This window comes from Ischnura elegans (genome assembly GCF_921293095.1).
Source record: "Ischnura elegans chromosome 13 unlocalized genomic scaffold, ioIscEleg1.1 SUPER_13_unloc_2, whole genome shotgun sequence".
NCBI classification, from domain to species: Eukaryota; Metazoa; Arthropoda; class Insecta; order Odonata; family Coenagrionidae; genus Ischnura; species Ischnura elegans.
The window spans coordinates 4,440,037-4,464,340 of record NW_025791658.1 but is presented as its reverse complement, the minus strand read 5'-3'; the positions used below and the strand labels follow the sequence as shown (position 1 = coordinate 4,464,340).

At 41.3% G+C, this 24,304-nt stretch overlaps 1 protein-coding gene across 1 annotated transcript in view; it reads right to left on the bottom strand.

The window, feature by feature from the left end:
- Window positions 1–2,087: 2,087 nt before the first annotated feature.
- LOC124172632 overlaps window positions 2,088–24,304 on the bottom strand; it is a 36,134-nt gene continuing 13,917 nt past the window's right edge. Inside the window, exon 3 of the mRNA XM_046552081.1 lies at window positions 2,088–7,483. Within this exon, the coding sequence (XP_046408037.1) occupies window positions 2,299–7,332 (5,034 nt within the window). The 5' untranslated portion in view covers window positions 7,333–7,483 and the 3' untranslated portion in view covers window positions 2,088–2,298. The remainder of the gene's footprint in view (window positions 7,484–24,304) is intronic.

The window sequence follows — 24,304 nt, the reverse complement described above, 5'->3', positions numbered from 1 at the left end:
ACATTTTATGTAGAACTAAAACCCGTTTATATCGTCAACAAATATTGCGATGCTCGGGTGTAGCGTCAAAAATTTTGCTATTCTTAGGTTGCAAAAGGGGTAGTGTGATTGTATTATGTCCCAAAGTTCATAGAAACCAAGTGTAGAAACATCAAAAGCAAAAACAGGTCACAAGCTGGACGTTGAGCAGGTGACGGGATGCAACTCTTTTCTTTAATTGGTGTCTGGAGGGAGCGGGGGCTGTCCCGCATACCTGGGTCTTATCTCTTCCCACCCCTACATTCTACAAGGTCACTGACACAGGCACACTGTATTGCATTGTTTGTTTCGTTAGTTACGGTAGATCATCAGTCACATCACAGTAAACAGTGTTGTATATAGCAGAGCATTTGCGTTTTTACTTTGTCCTTTCAGTCAGATTTAAGGCTGCTTTTTTATAACGTCACTCGGATATAACGTTAAAAATCTTCTGGTCCCTTTGATGACGTTATAACAAAGCTCTACTGTATATGGGTCGGAGAAGGTGTGGCGTTACGTCGTTAATCTTGGAGATTGCTCACGTAAGCCCAGACATAGGGAAACTCCAACCGTCTATCACAAGCTGGTTCAGGGAAAGACTCCACAAACAAGAAATCAGCACACAAGAAAAAAATTGCCAAAAATATTTACGAGTTATTTTCGTTCAATATCTATTTGAAGTAGAGTATTCAAAATCAGAATTATTACAGAAAACAACGATCATAACTAATGATCCCATAGGAAACATTACCAAACTAAATACCAGCAGTATAATTTTTCTAAAATCGGCCATGTCAGTCACGCCATCCATCCACCACGAGAGCCCGAGCAGAAGAGACCTGGGTATTCCACGACGAGGAAGTGTGGAGGGGAGGGATTATTTCAAGGAGAGGAGGGGTAGAAATGACGATGTGAAATCAGCTGCGCAACTGCCCCTGTTGACATGCTGCTCCGCATGTGAACAGCATGCGGGGCTGGAGTTTTCCCCTCAAACTTCTGGGTTGGAGACATCAGTCGAATCAGAGGGATATTCGTAGGAACACATGGAGGGGAGAGACATAGTGGGGTGAGGTGTTGGAGGGAGAGAGATGTGATAGGACTATGGTAATACTTCTCACTCCAAACTGCATACTAGGGACTCAGCACCCATTTCCCCTTGATGGAGTAAGTATTCCTCCGTAGTAGTCATATATACGTCTTGCACTGCAGGTAGGCTGGGTTCGGGGCTGGTTTCGGGTGCTTGTTTCGGATGCTGGTTTCTGGATGCAGGGTTTTCCGGAGACAGGAGTCTCCGAACGTTTTGTTGAAGGGCCTTTGCGCGAAAAGTCCTTAGCGGGAGAAGTTCTGCGGATAAGTTCGGAGGAATTCCTGGGGGGGGGGGGTACCAGAAATTTTGGGGGGGAACACTAAAAAATACCACAAAGGATTGCGTGGAATTGATTTGGACAAAGACGGTACGGTCGGTAACGAAAGATTAGTTTATTTTTGGGAGATATGAAGGGGTTTCTACAGCAGATAGATTTGCCGGATAACCTGAACAACTCTTTACAATTAATGCTTTGCCTGGCGGAGATAGCGATGCATTCATCTCTCACGTAGTCCTTAACTTTAAGCCCAGACCAAAGGGCACTATTAACACTTTACTTACAGGCCTCTGGAATTACCATCAAAGTATTACGACGACACGTACACTGTCTCACCATGTCTTTTCTATGAATTAACCTCCTTCTAATAATAGGTTTCTTCGTTTACTTTTGATTCAAATAATTTAAATAAAAATGTACACTTGTAATATAAATTTAAAATATTGAAACAAAAAGAAAATCTACTGCTGATTCTTGTATATTTGTATAAAAAAGAAAAAATTCAAAGAAAAATATAAACAAATGACGTAAGAAAAGTTATCCCAACTTCTGGAAAAACGTGTAAATATCATGCCATTAAGAAATCAATCTTTGTTCTTGCATTGTTAAATTTCCGATATAAGTTTCTGTTACATGTATATAAGACGTTATAAACCGATCAATGAGAAAAAACTTGTTTACACCGTAAATAACTTATACTCCAGCTTATTGCAAATGCTTTTATTCAGCAAAAAATATAATGGATGAGCTTGAAAATGTATTTATTATAAACATTTGGTATCACTTTGGTCAAAATTAATTATAAACAGCACAAAATGGTATGCCCAAAGTGAGCATACAATAAACTTCTTGTTATGTATCAAAAACTTAAATACACCTGGAATCACTACATAGAAAACAAATAAAAAACGAGAGCCTAAGCCTCGACTTCCAACAAAAACTTGCTCATAACTTCCTCTTGATAAAATTTGAGCAGAGAAGGCACTTGCTCGTTCAATATCCGGATTCCTTCCGCGTGACCGTGGTGGGCTATTATCCCAGGCACGGCAGATATCATGGCTATGTCCTTCCCAGCCTGCTGCTTCCATTCCAGGGCGTTCCTGATGTAGTAATTGCAGTAGTCGGGCCCCAAACGGTGCAACATCTCTTCGGCTTCGCGGACTATCTCGCCGAATTCGGCTTCCTTCTCCTTGTCTCTCTTGTCGTACGGTTTTGCCTTGTTCCTGAAAGCTGCGTACATACTCATCCTAGCTATACCGATGGTCAACCACGCCATGACCCCTTCTGTCTTGGTAAAGTGGTCCATCTTCGCAGCGACATAGACGGTGCGTCTGGAACAGTGGGAATGTACCCTGTGATGCACCCCTTCGCTCTGCCCCCCGTCTATGTCCCTGACGGTGGGTTTCATGTGTCCGATGTGAACATTCTGGAAGTCCACGATGATTTTCGTGTGTTCCAGGGAGCATAGGTAATCCAGCATGGTCGAAGTTATAGGACCGCTGGAGTAGATTTCCTGGTAGTAGCTCGTGATCAACTTGCGACACTTGGCAGTTCCCGTGTAATTTGTGATGGTCAACAAGCCGTTCACGCATGCGTCGCGAAGCTTCAGGTCACGTGACGGTTCCCCTTTCTTCTCGGCCTTACCAATGCGCGTGGAAGGCGTCGAACAACGCTGGACATTCACCTCAGATTTCGAACTCGAGGCTTCTGCGTTGATTTTTGCCAATGTGGACGCTTTCAGGTCATGTGACGGTTCCCCTTTCTTCTTAGCCTTAGCTATGCCCGTGGAAGGCGTCGAACATCCCTGAAAATCTACCTCAGATTTCGACCTCGAGGCTTCTGCGTTGATTTTTGCCAATATGGACGCTCTATCATACACCACCATGGCACCGTTATTTAGGAATGCCACGATTCCAGAGAGTGGATCCGGTGTCCTTTCAAACTGGTCTACAAACGTCTTTGACCTTGATTCGGGCATTTCATTAACCAAAGATGATTCTAACGAATCATATGTCCTGGGTAAAGTTTCATGGAGCTCACATCCGCTTAATTCCACCCGGGTCCTATCGTCAAAGGCATTGAACCCACGTCCTCCTTCTGTTTCTGATCCAGAGAGAGGGTGTTGCACCATTACATCTTCCTGATAGATAACCGTCGGCTGCGAACTTCGTCCATCTTCCGCACCCGATGCGGATATCGAGTTTTGGGCCCTTAATAGGGCTTCTTTATAATTGCGCTTTGATATGAAATATCTATCGGTAGAGAACCCCTTCTTCCCTCTCCTTTTTCCCTCCGACGGCTCATCCAAAGTTTCATTTTCCAGTCCTCCGGAAGCCCCACTATACTTAATGAGGTCATCGAAGCTTTTGAGTACCACGGTGCCAGATGATGGGCGCGGTTTCCTTTCAACTTCATCAAACTCTGCGTTTGAACTTGGAACGTTCATTTCATTCGCCAAAGATGACGCTAACGAATCAAATGTCCTGGGTAAAGTTTCATGGAGATCGTATCCGTCATATTCCACGTGGATCCTATCGTCAAAGCCATTCGACTTAGGTTCACCTTCTGTTTCTGATCTAGGGAGAGACTGTTGTACCATAACATCTCCCTGATAGATTACCCCAGGCTGCGAACCAAATCCACCTTCCACATTCGATGGGGATATCGAGTTTTGGGCCCTTAACAGTGCTTCTTTATAATTGCGCTTTGATATCAAATATCTATCGGTAGAAAATCTCCTCTTTTCTCTCTTCTTTCCTTCCGACATCTTATCTGAATTTTCATTTTCCAGTCCTCCGGAAGCACCACTATCCTTAATCAGGTCATCGAAACTTTTGAGTTCCACAGTGCCAGATAATGGGCGCGGTTTGGTTTCAGCTTCATCATACTCTGTTTTTGAACTTGGATCGTTCATTTCATTCGCCAAGTATGTGTAAAACGACATTTCTGTCCCGGCTGCTGAGTCCTTGCGGACTTTTTCGTGGTCTCTTACCCTCTCGGACCTTGAAATGTTGGAGTCTGCCGGTCTTGGGGTCAAACTGCAACCTTGTGGATGATAAAGAGAATTCTTCTGCGCAATTGCTTCCGTAACACTGTTCCCAGACTCTTCCACAGCCCGCAACTGCACCCTGCTATCATTGTTCCTAGCCAAAGGTTCTGCGTTGAACACCAGTTGCAACCTTGATAACAGTTCCGTTTTCATTTCATCTACCTCTGTCCTCAGTTCGCTGACGGCAGAGCCGCGTATCGACGCGTTGTCTATCAGCGTCTCCGTGTCCTCCTTCAACAAAGCCGTCTCCGTCGAAAGGAAGTCGACCTTCTGGCACAACTCAATCAGCATCGAGGTGAGGCCTTCCAGTCTTTCGTCGACGCTCGACCGAAAACTATTCACCTCTCGAGTTAAAGATTCGGACACCTCGTGACACGAGGAAGAATGCCCACCACGTGGAAACACGGATGAGCGGCTTTCCTCGCAACAGGAAGCGGAGACGCCTCCGGAATCGCCACGTGCTGCGGTGACAGCGTCATTTCCGCCCGGAGAACGTGCTGTAGAATCCTCTCCCGAACCGTCAAAGTCTTGTCCACGATCCGGGCGATCTTTGTCCCGACTATCATTCACTTCAACGTGATCATTGCTCACTTTAAGATTCTCATCAAGAAACGTAATTAAACTATTCAAATCACGTCCTCCAGGACTTCTCTTCACTCGTGAAGTGTCTTCATTATCCCCAACTCGTCGTTTGGGATACCCACTTAATGTAGTAGGCAAAAGAATATTGTCACTAGCAATTGATTCGGGAGTATTGCCCTCAACCGGAATGTCGTCAGAGTCAACACCTCTACAGCAAACATCTGCATTTCCTTCAAGTCTATTAATCACGCCACCACTACTGGAGAAAGACGTTGGGTCAATTTTGCCTTCAATATTAACTACGGAAAAGGACGGCAACACAGTTTTCCCACTCCCACCCACGATGCCACCATCATCACCACTACCAGAAGTTCGGCCATTACTTCCAGCAGAGGTCGATTCGTGCCCAACACAGAAAGCGCATCCCCTTGGCTCATTCCGGCGACTGACTGGCACGCGATTGGCTTCTGCCCCAGGTCTGACAACCGAATCGTCACTCCCACCAAATTTGGATGCGAGCCTGACCAATCGAAGGATAGTCTCACGCTCTGGTTCCAAGGGAAACTTCTTGCACATGTCTTCACCAAGAGCCAAGACTTTTCGTCCCGCATCATTAGGATTTGATGCCATCAGCAACAATCTCTCCGACCAATCCAATTTTCCCTGTTCAACAGCCAAGTGTAAGAGCGTCCTCCCACTTTTTTCAATCAAGTTAGACCCCTCGAGTCTGCCCAAAAGATCCTCGCATTCTTCTAAATGTTTGGACTTGATAGCAGCGACTACTTCTTCTTCCAAGCTGCCAAACGAAAGTGAGTATTCCTCAAGGACAGACTCGGCTAGGCCGCCGCCAGGAAGGAACTTTCCATCTCCAATTCGGTCCCAATCGTTTGATTCTGTACCTTGCTTGACTGTTCCAGAACGTGTGCTGGAATTTTGTTGACAAATTTCTGTCGCGACGGCAGATCTGTCACCTGGCGACCTGGGACACGGAGCCTGATCCGATTCTGACACGAGCAACTGTGGTACAAAAGAAGGCGCTCCTGCACCACTTCCGGATGTACCACGTGGTTCAACGGACCCGTTCTTTTCCCCTCCTTCTTGTAACATGACACTTTCGTCAGATCCAGAAGTTTCCTCGCTGACTAGAACACGTTCCTCAGGGCACTTGTATTGGTCCAATTTCCTTTCCTTGTCCTCGGTATCTCCATTACAGTCGACGTCTGCCTGAAATTCACTTCCGTCCGGAGCGCATGGTCCGGAACTTTCTCTCGGAGCGCCAGTGCTATCCGCGCAAGGTGTGTCGGAAACTTCCCTCAAGTTAGAAGTCCTGTCAGAGTCGCATGTGCCTCTTTCTATCCTTCCTTCCTTTTCGACATTAACATAAGTCCCATCCTCGTAGGATTTTCTGTCACTAGAAGTCACGATGGGGACTACTGTGGACGGTACTAAGGCACTGTTTCTTCCCGCTACGGCCCTGAAAGATCTTTCGCCAATCATTGTCCTCGTATGGGTTTCGACTGTCGTGTTAGAGGTTTGCGACTCACGGTCTGCAATCATCTTGTCCCTTTGCTTTATCAGGGATACCATGTCGTCGTCATACACTAACGACAAGACCCTGTACTTCATGTCTTCATCCTCAGACGCAACCCTCGTTGAGTTGTCCATCTTGAATGGCGTGTTAGAGTTTTGCGACTCACTGTCTGCAATCATCTTGTCCCTTTGCTTTATCAGGGATACCATGTCGTCGTCATACACCAGCGACAAGGCCCTGTACTTCATTTCTTCATCCTCAGACGCACCCCTCGTTGAGTTGTCCATCCTGAATGGCGTGCTGGAGGTTTGCGAGTCCCTTTTTGCAATCATAGTGTCCCTTTGCTTTATCAGGGATACCATGTCGTCGTCATACACCAGCGACAAGGCCCTGTACTTCATTTCTTCATCCTCAGACGCAACCCTCGTTGAGTTGTCCATCCTGAATGGCGTGCTGGAGGTTTGCGAGTCACTTTTTGCAATCATAGTGTCCCTTTGCTTTATCAGGGATACCATATCGTCGTCATACACTTCCGACAAGAGCCTATACTTTATATTTTCATCCATAGACGCAAAACCCCTTGCTCTATCCATCGTAGCCATCTCACATTGTGCCTGCTCAGAATTCGGCTCGCGAGAGCATTCTCCGCTGTCTTCCTCACCCAGAGTTTTACCCGGCTCAGGAACGTGAGCGGACGTTCTCGGGTCTCTTCCTTCAACCGCATCCGAGGTTGGAGGCAAAGGTTGCTCACTACGGCTGAACCCGAAAAACGATCCCAGATTAAACATGTCTCTTAAGTTTTGCTATGCTTTCATCAAGGCCATGGCGACCTACTTTGCCCTTAGGTTTCGATTGTTGGCTCCGATTGGCCTAAAGGCGTCTCCAAGGAGACCACTCCGTAATCTTGCTCGCAGAAAGAAAAGACGAGACCCGTGGAACCTGTAATGAAAAACGTTTTAGCTTAGAAAAAGGGCAGAACGAATTCAATGTACGAGGGAGGTTTTTTTTAAACCTCCGACAGCTCAGTGCGAAGACACCATACAAGCGACAGGCGAGTACTGCACAGGTAGTGCAATTGCACGTTCCCCACACCACACGCTCAAGTCATTTCTGACCATAAGTTGTTATTGATAAAATATGCATTCTTACAGTCCTTTAGTCCAGATTGTGAAATGTTTTAAGTAGGAGAGAAAAACAGCACACCATACACTTTTGATATCAACCACATTCCAACTTTCATCCAACAACAATCAGCTAAACAATCAGTTAAAAAAAACCTAAATAAAAATATCATGGCAACCCATAACAGCATATTGCAAATTGCTATATTAACAGTAAGTTTAAGGTCAGTAGCAATCTCATTAACTACACTACCTCAATTGATTCTCCTGCCAAGTCTGCACTGAGGCGAGACAGCCATAAAACTCGCCGAACGACTTCAGCATTGATATGTCTTGACTTTTATGCCGATAAAAGAGAATTCTACTTTAATGCAAAGTGGCTAAAGTGTGAAACAGTGTAAAACCTTACGTCCATGCCTTTTCTAAACAAAAGAAGAGACATGCTGACTTCTGGAAGTGTTCTGATCCATGACAACGACCGTCATCTCAGCGATGATGCAGCCCAACTGCTCCTTGAGCAATTTCAACGGGACATTTTCGATCACCCGCCGTGCAATGCCGACATAATACCTGAGGACTCCCATCTTTAAGCAATGTTCAATGTTTTTTACCGGAGTCACGCATTTATGGTATTTGGGAACACTTTCAGTAATCGCCGTGAGATATAGGAGGATATTAAGGCCAAAAGTTTTAGGGATGTGCGAGTAATGCTATTCGATTTCGAGTCGAGTATCGGAGTATCGAGTCGAGTATCTGAGTACCGGGCCGAGTATCGAGTAGAGTATCTAGTCGAGTTGAAAAGTACTCGCAAGTATCGAGTCGAGTCAAGCTTGGTCATTTCTGGATCTGGCAATATAACAATGTACGCACCAACTTATACCCATTTTTCCAATCCCCTTGCAAGTTATCTATTCTGAATGCTTAGCCTGATGTAAAAAGGAAGAGATAATGGGAATTTTGATGGTAATTGTGTGAGAATTAGGAGATGAATGAAAATTAATGTAGCTTGAACAGTTCCATATATAAGTACAATTGAAATGAACTAACCTCTGGTAATATGTTGTCAATTTAATTTATAAAGGTATCCAAACTTCTAGAAAGAGTCCTGAATAAAATAATTTGCACCATTGTAATAAAGATTACATACGTAAATGAATCACGTAATATTTGATCCTTTCAAAAATATCATGCAGAAAATTCAATTTTTCTACATGATTAGGTAGCAGGTTTTGACGTCTCAATGTTACAGTATTACTGTTTACAGAAAAAATAGTCTTTCGCCAGTCGTGTGGCGGTACAAGTAGGTTTTCAAATGAGGTAAAAATTGACCATTGCCATTCGTCTAAACTGGGATTTCTAAAACCGAATAATTTGTATATTTTGAATACACTAATGGTGGGTAAGGAATCGTATTCATTGCATTTCGCTTTCTTTGATGTAGGAAACTACCCTATTGTGTGATATCCAGAAAAACTTACAAGTTAATGGTTATGGTCTTAGGTTATTCCTGTGATTATACGCGAGAATTTCCCTTGAAGATACTTGAAATGATAGCGGAATTCTGTTTATTTCGGCGGAAATGGTCCGCAGAGCAAAGACTTGATTGTCTTGTCGTTGGGCCAGCCTTCTGCTACTGTCGGCGTCAAAATGATGTTCCACCGTACTTTGCAAATTTATTTCCTGACTTCAGTTCATGCCATTATCATGGGTAATACGTCATTTTATAGTACATTTTATTTTCAATTCGTATTTATTTTTTGTTTTATGAAAAATTAAAAAATGTAGACACGCGAGTGCACTAAATGACTCCGCGCTCCGTGAAATTAGCAAATTGTTGTCAACTTCATGAACTTAGTAAGTCAACCCAGGTATAACTACCACGTCTACAACATTAATCACCCACAATAAGTTGAAAACATTAATGTAGATTAATAAAATGGCTTTTTCTTATTTTTAGAACGCATATTTTGTTGTAAAACAACGAAAGTGTATAAACACTATATAGTGCTACAGGTTACCTCGAAATAAAAATAAAAATTGATAGAAACACTTCTTAATTTATTTGCAATTTTGCTATGATCCATAATCTGTAAGAATGTTTATATTTGTGGATTTTAATAAACTCTATTAATGCCATGTTGCCAAACGGGTCTGCGCGGGGCTAGTGTCGGTCAGTGTCGGTTACCAGGTAGCGAAGTTTCGGGCGCAAGACGTGGCAACGCAGCATTCGTTCGCTACGGCGTATTTTTTTAATGCCCAGATATAATCTACACTACATAAAAATCATGTATTTTCGGTTACTTAAAAATAACGGGAATCCGTGCCACAAGTACCCTCAATTGAGATTAAGAGAGACTAATAATTAAAAGCATTATATATACCACAAATATAATAACTAATAAAATAAAACGTACAATAAAAACATCCCAGTCTATAGAGTCTATAAAAAAATGACTATGGAAGAAATGAATACTATAAGATGAATAGAATGATTGTGACGGGAAAGACGTGAGACTAATTCAAGATTTTAAGTCAGTTACGAGGAAAGAAGACAGTTTTCAAAGTTTCTTACTAACATAAGTGTAAATTTTCATCGTTGAACAGCCTCTAAATCAGTGGTTCGCAAAGTGGGCGCTATCTCCTCCTGGGGGCGTTGCTGTCGTTTAGGGGGGCGAAAAGTGCCAAGGGGGCGGCAGGGGGGCGCCGGAGGGTGCTGACAATGTGACAAATGCGAAGGTTCCGTAACCTTCCTTTTGTCTTGGTTTTCAGTCCTCGTTTCTAAAGTTTACTTTGTTTCTGTGGAAGTAATTTAAACCATGTGTTTTCTTACGTTTCAAAGTAAGAGCGGTTGAAAAATATTTCCAAGCCTTTCTTGCACAAGGGAAACGTTTGAATGGGTTTAGTCTCATTTGGTATATCGTTGGTTCGACTTCACGACACAGAGAACTTCGGCAGTAAATTTCAGTGTGAATAAAACGGTTGTGAATGCGGAGAGGAATCCGGTCAACTAGATTCGGTGTAATCAGTCATGATTATAATCATCACCAAATGACATTTAAAATTCTAAAAAGGCTTTCTTAAAATTATTTATTTTTATGAAAAAGTATATTCTTAATTAAGTTCCTTTTATTGTGTATTAAATCTTTTGCATAAATTACTTTTTAAAAACTCTACATCCATTGGATTCTAAATAAACATTTAATTATTAATATTTTTAATTTAATTATTACGATGTTCCTCATTTGGTGAGTTAGCATATGATTCTGATTATAATTTGAAATATACCGATTAAGGGGGCGTTGAGTATAGGTTTGTGGATCCAAGGCGGTGGCTCGAAAAAGTTTGGGAAACACTGATCTAACGAATGCAAAGACAATTTAATTGCCAAATAGGGCGTGTCAGTGGAATATTATAAACACACTGAAACTTTTTTTTTGCATTAATATGTAGGTACTTGAATTCATGGACGGAGTAAAATTAAATTGATCAATTTTGATTGGAAATATTGTCATGCCAATTAAATGTATTATAATCTAAGCAAATTTCTTCAGAGGCTGGATATAACCAGCAGGAGCAAAGACTTTGCCTAGTGCGGGGAGGGGATGGAGGGGAAGTCTCTAGTAAGTGGTGCGGGCCGTACCTCAGCGGCGCCGCGGTGCGGGGTAGCGCCCTGGGGGTGGATCAGATTACGACGGACGATATCTCGTAAATGCTTAGAGATAGGTCAAAACAAAGAGAAATTCGGTCCTTACTAGCTTTACTTTCACGTTTCACATAAAGATAGGGCTTTTTCAGCCCCGAAATACTCAATTGAGAGTCCTCAGCACTTCGGGCCTTTTGGAGGAACTTGTTGTCGTTATTTCAAAGTAACCAAATTTCAACCTGTGAATATAAACCTCATTTGGATAATATTGAGACAAGGAAAACATAGCTTTTATCAAATCTGAAAAATAATGGCCGACCTACTGTCCATTCCTCCAGCATATAGACCCGTTCGTAAACATTGCAAGAATTAAAATATTGCTAAACATTAAAGAATTCAAAACACACTCATACCTCCTTCAAAATATGCATCCACCTAACCATAGATTGGTAAATCTTCAAGACAATTGGTAGTTTCAAGCGTGATTAATACATTATAATGCATTCTCCACGGTTTCAAGTCACCGCGAGAAAAGTGAACTATTTCACTCACTTTCAATGAACGTAAACTATCAAATTTTCGTAAATGAAGATTTTCACGGCTTCTTTTATCAATTTTGGTGGTTGTTTTCGGGAACTGCTGCGTAGGTAATATTTTATTACTCGACGTTTCACTCCTGCTACTGGGAGCGTTTTCAAGAGAATGGAAGGAATTTATTCTCGTCCCGAGCTTATATAGGTTTTGTTAACCCATTGTTGGCCCGATTTTGAATTTTTACGGAAGGCGATAGCCGTTGGTCATTAGATTGGGCCAGGAACCCTCTCCATATGCGGCTGATGTTATATAAGAACAACTAGGTTAACAACTTCAATGGGGAGGATGGATATAACCTGAGCCGCATATGGAGAGGGTTCCTGGCCCAATATAATGACCAACGGCTATCGCCTTCCGTGTAAATTCAAAATCGGGTCAACAATGGGTTAACGAAACATATACAAGCTCGGGACGAGAACAGTTTTCCTCCCATTCTCTTGATAACGCTCCCAGTACGAGGAGTGAAACGTCGAGTGAGAAAATTTTACCTACGCAGCAATTCACGAAAACAACCACCAACATTGATATACTATCAAACTTCGACTAAAATGCAGTGTAAACAACCGCGTACAGGTAAGCATAAAAGATGGTCATAATATGACGTGGAAATATAAGCATTTGAAATTTTATTTCGCTGGAAACATGTAAGAGCATTTCAAATACCCGTAGCTGATTAAAAGTGAACTTCTTTTCAGCCAACTCAGTCATTAACGTACGAAAAGGTTAGTGGGGAAAAGCTTTAAACGATGCTGTGATCATTTAAACTTGCGCACAATATGAGAGGAGGAAAATGCAGCTTAATAAAACCTTAGTAAAACACAACACGGAAACCTAGTCGCCAGAAACCAGTAAGCAGGTACGCAATTAATATATTTTGTTCACTTTTACGCAGCGTTCATTGCCAACACACAAAATTTCAATGCATGATCGAGACTTGAGCAGCTAAATTTCCACTTTATAATGTGAGATTCTTGATGCGACTGAGCAACATACTTTAGCTAAAGGCTCACTTAACCTTAAAGATCGACTTTGTAAAGTGAGCTATTTCAGTATTGTCTATGAATCTCACCCTTCCTCCACCATCTTAGTTTGACTATTTTTGGACAGTCACCGACTAATATTTTGAAGTGGCTAAGTTGTGTTCTGAAAATGAACTAAATAAAGAGAAAATTTTTACGTCACTGGTATTTCGCCGATGATTGACATAGGATTTTTCAAATCACATGCGATACTTCTATTAATGTATTAACTCTGTTGTGTCTGTTAGCACTTGGCTACTGATGGTAATATCCTTGAAAATATACTTTATTACTGCAACTGATAAATTTTTCGTTGGCTGTAATAAAATTAAATACCAGTATAAGTGCAGGTAAATGACTATTTTACACTCGTAAAATTTTATTTACAGCTGAGCGGGTTGTAGAATGTAACCATGGTGATTGATAATAGTATTTATTTCCGTGGAAAAAGATATTTAAGATATTCGCCAAGCTTACCAATTTTTTAAAATATAGTATTCTACCGATTAAGGTAGGTTTTCATGGAGTATCTCCCTTTCCTTCCAGCACTGCCTTCTTTAATTCACTGTAAGGCCTACTCTCCTTCAATCTATCTAAAAATCCTATTCTTTTCCTCCCCCTCCCTCGTTTACCTAACATTCTCCCCTCTAACACCATTTTCAACATCCCCTCCCCGCTAAGCACTAACTCCATCCATACCTTCTGTCTCCTGCGTATCTCATCTAAAAGCTGCCTCTCCTCGCCAACCATATCTAGCACTTCGTCGTTCCTTTTCCCCTCCGTCCATTTCACCCTCTCCATTCTTCTCCATACCCACATCTCGAATGCCTCCAATCTTCTCTCGTCTTCTTTCCTCAGTGTCCACGTTTCCGCACCGTAGAGAGCTACGCTCCAAATCAAACTCTTCACTAACCTTTTCTTTAAACTCTTACACAACGATCCTCTCAGAAGCTCCTTCCTGTTCATGAACGCCTCCTTCGCTAATGCTATTCTCTTCCTGATGTCCTTACTACTGATGGAGAAAAGTGCCCCCCTATATTTTGAAAAATATACACTTGAAGTGCATCCAAAGCAGTTATTCGTGTTTTTGACCCTGTTCCACCAATTTTATAAATCTGAAAAAATTAGGATTATACTTAAAGATATGGGTAACAACATATATTTTTTTCGGCGTGTCTATTGTTTCCTAAAAATTTTTTATTAAATTTTGAAAGTTTCAAACTTATGTAAAAGTTTAGTTTTCGGTTCAAAAATTTTGAAAAAATTCAGGATGGTAAACCATAACAGTATACACAATTTAAAATCGAAAAAACGAATTTACAAAAGAATATAAACTGGAGATATGGTCAAAAAACTAAAAATCGTGTTTCAATTTTTTCTGGGGTTGTTTTCCATTGTTGAGACCTGAAACTTTGCGTAAACACATAATTTTGGATGCACTTCAAGTGTACATTTTTTACTTCTCAAAATATCGGGGGGCACTTTTCACCATCTTAACCTTCTAGACCCTTTGCCCAGACCCAATCGCTAACGATTTGGGACACGGTTTAAATATATTTCTTTTGCTCTTTGTTAAAGGTTAGGCTAAATAAAGCACCAAAAAGAGACTCGCTACTGAACACGAGTGCATCGCTTCACAACACAAAAAGGATTGCCTCTGCCTTGCATAGTACATGCGGTACCAAAAAGAAAACAAAAGAGTATAAAAAAAAGCTACTCTCATTAGATCACTACCACTCCGTGGTGTCGGCAGTGTGCAGTGCACTTAAACTTCAACACTCTTAACCTCTCGTTAGTGATTAAATATGAACGCTTGAGTTTTGCTGATGCATAAAAAACATTTTCCTCCGCTTTGGAATTTATTTTCTTTATTCAAGACTTATTAATTGAAAATGGGTGAGGTACAATAAATCCCAATGAGGTCAAGTGTTAGAAAATAATTTAACCGTGCAATAAATATCCTGTAAAACATTTTTAAAGATAAATTTAAATTTTAAGTAACAAATGTAGAAAATTAATATGAACTACCTTTTATGAAGTAGATTAGTTTGTTTGCAGGTTGAAGAGAAAAAAAATCCCATTTTATATTTTTTAGAGTACTTTTATTTGTAAACAATTTCGATTGATGGCAATACAATACATATCCCTCAAACCATTTATATCAATTCATTCAACACTGTTAATTGAGTGTTTGTATGCAAAAACCATTTCCTTAAATGATATTTTTCATAGATTACATCATGAATCTAAAATATCTTTTTCATAAAAATCGAAAGTATGGTTTTTATAAATTGCATGGTTAACAAATGTTTTCTTGATTGATGATCTAAGCCTAGACAGTTCGTATTTAAGTAGTTCTTTAACTGTCGCTTAGGTACGTTGTCTTTCGTCGTCCGGTGAACTTCAAATATAATTATTGACGACGATATATTGTTAACCCTTATGAATATGCCCTTCAATATCAATTTTCGGATACGGAAAGTAATACATCGAAATGGTCTCCATTCAAATCGCTTACATCACAGCAACATAAAACCAAAAAGAGGTATTTAATATTTAAGTATACAAATACCATTTTTATTTTAAAAAACAAGTTTTACTAAAAAGAAGTAAATAACAGCCCACGACATCTTAAATTATTTAAAATTTCAAATGAGTGGGTTGGTAGCCAAGGGGTACAAGTGATTTCTCTTTTCTATACAGAGTTAGGTACAGATTTAAGCTATAGAAAACAAACGAGATCAATTGGATACTTAGTACTGCATTTGATTTTCCATTCGATGTCAGCACCGAACAGAGACGAACACGTTTCCCTTGGTAACCAGGTTTTTGTTTATTTACTCTAACAATTAATATTACCAAATTATTATTATTTCTTCTTATCTTGACCTCGTTTAAATCATGTTAAAATAGTTCTTGGAGTGCAGGTCAGAGTATGTTATGCACTAAAAGTTTTAGCCAAAGTTTATGTTTATTTTAAGCTATCATCAGGGCTATGAAAGAAAATATAATAAAAATATAAAGTACAAAGATGTACAATGTTTTTACATAAATAAATGTTACGATAGCGTTTTTTACATTAATATAATTTAAAAAAATTATATTATTGTAAAAAACGCTTTCGTAACATTTATTTATCTAAAAAATATTGTATACCTTTGTATTTTATATTGTTCTTATATTTTCTTTCATAGCCCTGATGATAGTTTAAAATAAACATAAACTTTGGCTAAAACATTTTTGCATAACATACATTGACGTACACCCCAGAAACTACATCACCAAATTCTGTTGAGAAAAAAATCACTTGTACTCCTTGGCTTCCAACGCACTCAAATGTCATTGATGAGAAAGTTAAAAGAAAGGTTTTATTTCAGGGTATAAAGGTTAAGGCATTTCAGGTATCAAAAACAAAAACGTGATGCGCACGTAAGGTTATATCCGCTTTCTCTACCTCTCAAAAGGATTGCATCAGATAAAACAGATATTCCAAAGTGTTGGACATATTTCGACGAAGGTCAGAGTATTCAAAGATCACGTTGTAACTGAGTATGAGCAAATTCCGTATTTTTTCATATCTGAGCGAATTCTGTGAGCCTTACGATTTTTCCTTCATTAGGTATCTAACGTGGGATAAACTAAAATAAATATATAAATAGCTGCCTCCGAAAGTCAGTCTTATGAGAGCTTAGGATTATCTACACATTTCGTAAAATAAAAGTAAGTTAATATTGGTTCCTGCTGGCATCCAGGGGGTAAATTTCGTGACATATTACGGTGGCTTCCTAACTTATTAACTGCCTAAATCGAAAGATTATTACTCCTGGAGTACGTATTTCTGGCTTTCAGATTTTTAAATGATCTATATTTTTCGCGATTGAATGAAAACTGAAAATTTTCAAGCACGCGAAAACGCGAGGGCCATGTATGAATGCTGGGAAAAGCCCGTATGATTTCAATTTGGTTCCCGCTGCCGCCGCGTGAGGCCACCTTGGTGGGTTACCACCAAATGAGGTTAAAATTGACCATTAACATTCGTCAAAAACTGGTATCACTAAAATCAAATAATTTTTATATTATTAATACACTAATGGTGGGTAACGAGTCGCAATCGAAGCCTTTAGTTTTCGTTGATGTAGGAAACTACCCTATTGATCCGTCATTGTTTCTGCCCATTATCGCCGGCTTCAGTGTCAGCCAGCCATCAATTATCACACCAACATTGTACTCAAAATAACTTAAAATATATTGTTATAGCGAGCAACACGTTTAAAAACGTTCCCGCTGTCTAAGGGAAAAACATTTTTTTATTTTCCGGGGGGGATTTTCATGACCCCCTGCGACCCCCCTCCCAAAATCCACCAATGCCCTTCGTTCTCTTCCCTTCTACCTGCAAGTTTCAAATTCTGTTCCACACATACTTTTCATCCCATCCCAAAATATGTCTGAAATATTGTTACCTTCCCTATTGAACAATGACTCAAGCTGTGGTCAAACGTTTAAAAATGTTTTTTCCCGGAGTCAAAATACCAAATAAATACCAAAATTCCACTTACAATAAGTACTTGATAACAAATTAGTGATGTTGCTACTTTCGCTCCTGAGATTACACCGCAAACCTGCGATACGTGTCCCACAAGGTACTATCCTGGGTCCAGTTTACTGTTAACCCCACCAAATTTCAGTCCTGACGCTGGGGTTACATCATTTTCTGCAATGCATATCCTGCTTTGTTCATTTTTATAAGGGTTAAGACTGCCCTTTACTCTTGAACTTAGGCAACACATTCTCTCGGTAGAACTGCAATAAAGAAGGGACTTGTTTTTGTAATATATTCACGCCCGCCCATTGTCCGTGGTGAGCTATAATGCCCGGAACAGCGGATATCAACGCCACGTGCCTTCCGTCCGCCGTTTTCCATTTCATAGCATTCGTGATGTAAAAATTGCACACCGGACTCCGTAGAGCTTTCTCAGCCTCCGTTACGATCACCCCAAACTTCCTTCTCATCTCCTCGTTGTTGTTTTCGTATGGCCTGCAGTTGTTTTTGAACGCGAGGGAAATGCATAGCCTGGTTAAAGCAATGGCCAACCAGCCGACCACGTGGTCCACCGAGTGAGCCTCCCCGTCGGGTTTTGCTCCAACATAAACCCTACGTTTGTTAGTGTTGACGTAAACCTTTTGCTTTCCGCCCTTGGTTGCACTCCCGTCTAAATCCTTAAGATTTGGCACCATTTTTGAAAGATTGCTTTGGCTAAAATCCACGTGTATCGTCACGTTCCCTTGGGATCGCAAGTATTTCAACATTCCGGAGGTGAGGGGCCCTTGACAGAAAATTCGTTTGTAGTAAGAGGGAAGCGAATGGTGTACATTAGTCGGACCGAAAATAGTTGACCTGGCGGAAAAGGCACCAACACATGCCGCTAAATCTTTAGGGTCGATCGCAGGATTAGATTCGTTGTCGACGACTCTAACTGTCGTTACCGACTTCGAACCACGGTTATCCTCCTCCTGTTGGTTTAACTTCCGCACCACTGTCATAGTCTGAGCAGTCTTTGGCACTGTACTGCACTGTTTACTGTTCGCAGAGACCCCAACTGCCACTCCAGCCACTTCCGCCCCTGAGACTACACCGCAAGCCTGTGATCCGTGTCCCACAAGGTACGACCCAGGGTCCAGTGTACTGTTAACCGCACCATTTTTCAGTCCTGACGTCGGGATTGGATTGTTTTCGTTCGGTGAGGTCACACTAACTACAGAACTCCTAAGAACATCGTTTCCGTGTTGCGTTTGGTCCACCACCCCTTCCTCTAGTGAGGCACTATCTTCACTCGACGACGTCACATCCTCCTCCTCCTCATTGGACTCGAGTAGACTCTTTATGTAGGCCACCTCAGTCCTTAGATCGGTTATGGCCGTACCTCTGATGGACGCGTTGTCAATCAACGTCTCCGTATCTCCCTTCAAAGATGCCGTATCCGTGGAGAGGACGTCGACCTTTTGGCTTAACTGGTTCAACTTGGTAGTTATGCTTCCTAACTGCTTGTCCACGTGCGAACGGAAACGTCTCAGCTCTCCAGCCAAAGCAGCCAGCAGCGGGGAACATTCATCCTTAATGGGAACGGAAGAGGCAAGATCAGTGTCGCAAACAGAGCCTGCGGTCCCGTCATATTCACTTCCTTCTTCACTTTCGTCTTCCTCGTCTCCTCCGATGGATTTTTCGTCCGCACCGGAAACCACTCCGCCGTCTTGACCGCGTTCTTCGACTCTTCCGGTCTGGCCGGAGGTCTTTCGGTAAACTACAGGGAATGCGTAAGGAGACCCCACGCGCGCAGTGTAAGCGAGGTTCATCAACTTCACGATCATCTTGCGGTCCGAATCGAATGGATACATTTTACTATTTCTCTCCGCGATATCAAGGTACGTGGTTCTGCTCCGTGGCATCCACATACTCGGGTTCGCCCCCATAAGAAGCAGTCTTTCTGTCCACTCCAAACTCCCAGCTTCCACCGCCGCGAGCAAAAGACCCTTTCCATATCGATCTCTTATGTTGGGATCTATGAGTTTACGCAAGAGGTGCTCGCATTCTTCCACGCGCTTGTGCTGGATAGAATCGTAGAGTTCTTCTTCCCAGGGTTCCAAACGGTCGTGAATAAAAAGGCCATCCCCTTCGTCTTCGACCTTTGTACCGAAACCTAAAGATGACCACAGACTGGACATGGTCACGTGATAGAAATGCGACGATCGGGATCGAGAGGAGTCGACGTTAAAATGGAGTTCGTATCAGGGATTGGATTTCCTAACTTTCGGATCGTCGAGACGGCACTCCTGCCGATATGACGCCTCGTCTAACAGCCGGGGTAGAATCTGAAATGGAAAACGATCTTGCATGAAATATGCATAAATGTAAGCTCCTGGTGGGAACAGCTGGTTTCGCGTCCATTGCAGGTCGCATCATCGGGCTATAATGCGACATGCAATGGACGAGAAAGCTCGTATGAGAAAGCACAACACGCAGCCGCTCCCGAAAATTAGGGATGGAAGGATCCAGGATTTTTTTCGGATCCGGATACGGATCGGTTCCTTGATTTTCGGAGCGGGATCTTTCGGATCGGAAATTTACGGATCCAAATAGATTTTCAAATTCCTGCTATTAAACGAAGTAATTATTCAAGTTTATTCCGGGTACATATAATCGAAGGAATGCTTTTCAGATTTTCACACACATTTTATTATTTTTATAAATTAAAATCATTTTCATAAGCTTTCAAGTTGTTTTTTTAAACATCTTTACATGCTCAGTACCTAAACTGTTACGCTTGGGTTTGGAAATGAAAATAGAAAAAATCTTCGGATAAACCACTGACCAGTGGGGTAGGACAAGAATCGCATGCAACGGCACTTTCGAAGAGAGAATCGGAACTATTTAGTTGCATTCACTGAAGCTATTATTTAAAATTTCGGATCCAGATCCGATGTTTTCCGCGACTTTGGATCCGATGCATCCAATGAAGGGCAATATCCGCGGACATTTGGATCCGGGACATTTGGGTTGTGGAGCTAAGGGAGGCTTCGGCTCGAAATACACAATCTGTTGAACTTAATCGGAATGCTAGCATAGCATATCAGGCAAAACTCTACCTGGATTTGTCAGTGAAATTCCGTAAAGCGGAATTAAACATCGTCTCCATTCAGGAGCGTCTCAAGTTGAACCTCCCTAAGGAGATTTTCAAATGTCTTGCAGTGTCTTGTGCCAGATGATGGCTCAGTGAGCCGAAACGCGTTGTACGCATAAAAAATCTTGTGGAAAAGCGATACGATATTTTATTTGTTTAAATACATATAAATACATAGATAAAATGGAAATTTATGGAAGTTAATACTTTGTAAAAAAGTATTTAGTTATATTTTCCGATTATTTGCCAACTCTAACAAATTTAAACGCAAATTAGCTCTAAACTTGCGGCTTAGACACTTTTTGTGAAAGGCTGCTCTTCCACATGTTTCCACTATCTCGGGGAAATTAGTTAGTTTACTTCATCAAAGAAAACGAAAGTCATTGATTACGATTCCTTACCCACCATTAGTGTAATCATATCATACAAAATATTTGGTTTTAGAAATCCCAGTTTAGACAAATGTTAACGGTCAATTTTAACCTCACTCGAAAAAGGCCAGATTGGCGCCCATGCGATGCCACTCCACGTGACGTCACAGGGACCTAGTTTCTATACGAGTAGATAGGAGTTTTACATCGTCTGAGAACACCAATGCACGCATGAGGCACAGAGCTCAGGGGAACATCCCTTAATAATCACCTATTAAAATTGCCCAAGGCCGGAAAGTTTCCTTCGATTGATAAGGTATTTATAATCCTTATTTAAGCCAAGCGCTACCTGCTAGCAGGGTACTCTGCTACCTGCTAGCAGTCTATATTGTAGCGGCGCTCATAGCCTCGCACCCAAGTGGCCTCACACAGCAGCAGCCAGACGTCACATGGGATTTTCCCAGCATTCTTACTTAGCCGTCGCGTTCTCGCGCGCTTGAAATTTTTCACTTTTCATTTAATCGCGAAAAATAGATATTTTCCTTCTCACTTACCTGGCAGCTCTTCTTTATACGCGTTCTAACTATGTGATTAAGCCTTTTTCTTGAGGGTGTCAAACGCTGGCAGCGTATTTTAAATGGGGTCTGACGAGACAGAGGTATTTAACAAGAAACATGTTGACTCAACTTAAAGAGGATGGTGGGCTAACTGGTAGCACACATGACGAGCTTCAGAATCCGGTACCCAGGGCGGGCCCGCAAAGATTTCACTCCCGAGGACCGGGAACCGTGGTGAATTTCTCTTCTTAAGTTCGTGAAACAATTAACTTCATAAATGTCCACTGAAGTTCATGTGCAATTAACTATGAGTTTGTCTTCTGAAGTTCATGAATCAATAACTTAGTAATTGTCTACTGCAGTTCATGAGGCAATTAACTTTGTATGCAATCACGCACACTGATGGAAACTTATATACACCACGGATGAAATTCACCGTCAAAAAATAACCTTGTTAGGTATAACTCAGCCTGATATTCGCCTAAAAGAAGATGGTGGGCTAACTGGTAGCATACATGACGAGCTTCAGAATCCGGTACCCAGGGCGGGCCCGCAAAGATTTCACTCCCGAGGACCGGGAACCAGGAAACAAAATTCACTAACTCTAGATTAACTTCGTGGCATTCCATCATAAGTTTTCCTATTATCACACAATTACAATTATTTTTTGAGGACGAGGATAAAAGGAAGCAGTGGTGGTGTACCCCAATGCACTTTCTCTGAAAATGGCTCATCATTTACCCAAGGACAGATTCCGCATTAGGTGGCCGAAAAAAGGTTTTTTTTCCTGATAAAATTTGCCCTATGCGGGAAAGTTGCGAAATGATATAAGGTCTCGCACACAAATTTTTTTTCAAATCGGATAATATTAACCACTGCCGCCCGAGCTCTAAAGTTTAGAATTTTTGCGAAAAATCAGGCTGATTTCAGAATCGAACGGCTATGAAGACGAACTTTATGAAAATATGGGATAATGGATAATATCATAGAGTGGATACATGTTTATAGTTTATGAAAATGAAATTTTAAGTTTATTTGACAAAATCTATGGTTCAAACAATGCCTACGAATTAACAACAAAATTAGAGTATAGACCACCCGCACCACACAACTCATTTTTGCCTACGTTTATTAAATTCCATTTTGGGGGCTAAATCGCAGGTAAAATAATATTTATTTCGATTGAATTTAATTTTTTATCAAATAAGTCATCATATGGTAGTAAATAATCCCACATAAAGTATTAATAAGGTAAATTACTTGAAATTAACATCAATCGTAATGACGATAACGTACCTGTGGAGCTATTTTCAACAAGAAATTCAGCCAAGGCTGAGAAAGAACAGAACCTGAACACCAAGCATTTCACTAAGTAGCTCTCTGCTAGTTTCGTGAAGAAACTACCCAGAACTCACCACGAGGAAGAGGCTACCATCGAGTTCCATCCATGTCCCCCCAACCAACCTTCCAAAGGATTACGGGAGGATTGACGCAATAGTTAGAATAGATGGAAAGCGTACTAGGGGTGGAGTGAAGTGCGTGATATTTGTTGTACCCGAAAAGTTCAGGGGTAATGATTTGCCCACTTATGAAGAGATGATGAAAATGTTTTTGTACTCTCGGTACATTGAAGAAGAAAGTTAAAATACCATTATTTCTGTGCCGGGAATCGCGGAGACGGTGGCTTATGCCATTGAAGGCATTTGGCATAGATCCTCTATCCAAGTTGTTGGATATAGGCAAATTTTTTGACGAATTATTAAATGTCATGAAAATAATCGCAATATTCTTCTATCTGTCAACAAGAATGCTTTCATTGATCTGAAGCAAGACTTTCTTCGTCACGCACGTCGGCTTTTTGATGTTGCGGCATGTAAATTGCTTTAGTGAGACGGATTTTGTTAGTGATATTCTTTCGAAAATGCCTAGTTTAGAATGGAAATTCCCTAAGGACAGAGAAGTGGCAGGAAAATGAAGATAGGCGCCATCGATGTGCAGGAGACCAAACATAGGAAGAAGAGGCTTTGCAGGTTGGAAGGAAAAAAGGAACACCCGAATGCTCCACCCTATTTTGTCATAACACTTCTGTTTGGAAGACTCAGGTGATGAAATGACATTGAACGATGAGTTATGTGATGCAAGTGAAGGAGAGGATTTCATGGAAAAAATTTTAGTGTAAATAATTTGAAATTGGCAAGATTTGCCACAGTCTGTGAATAATTCTACATATCAAACCGTGGCTCTGCAGCACTTGCATCTGCGCACCTAATAGATATCGGGTTGGTTACTCAAGGAGTCGATGTACTTGTTGTTGACAAGAACAAAGTTAGAAGGGAAAGGGAGAGATTGCGCACGTCTCTTCGGAGGAATGTTGGAACTGTTAAACTGCAAGCGCTTTACTTCGACGAGAGGAAAGACTCTAAATCGTTTATAGTCAATCAAAGCGAAAAACAATCGGTGAGGAGCATGTAACTCTCGTTCAAGAGCCCGGTTCACGCTACTTATGGCATGTCACCCCATGTGTCAGCAAAGCTATTGGCCTCTAAGATTCCATCATGAATTTTCTAGCGGAGGAAATGATCATTATCGATGGACTGCAAGCAATTGTGTGCGATGGAACTGAGGTTAACACCGGAACCCATGCCGGAGTAATCAGGAGAATGGAAATGGCCCTAAAAAGACCTTTGCACTGGTTTGTTTGCCTGCTTCATTGCAATGAACTATCGTTCAGCACCGTCAAAAGAACTGATGACCCTGGCAAAATTTGTTATCGAAGTTT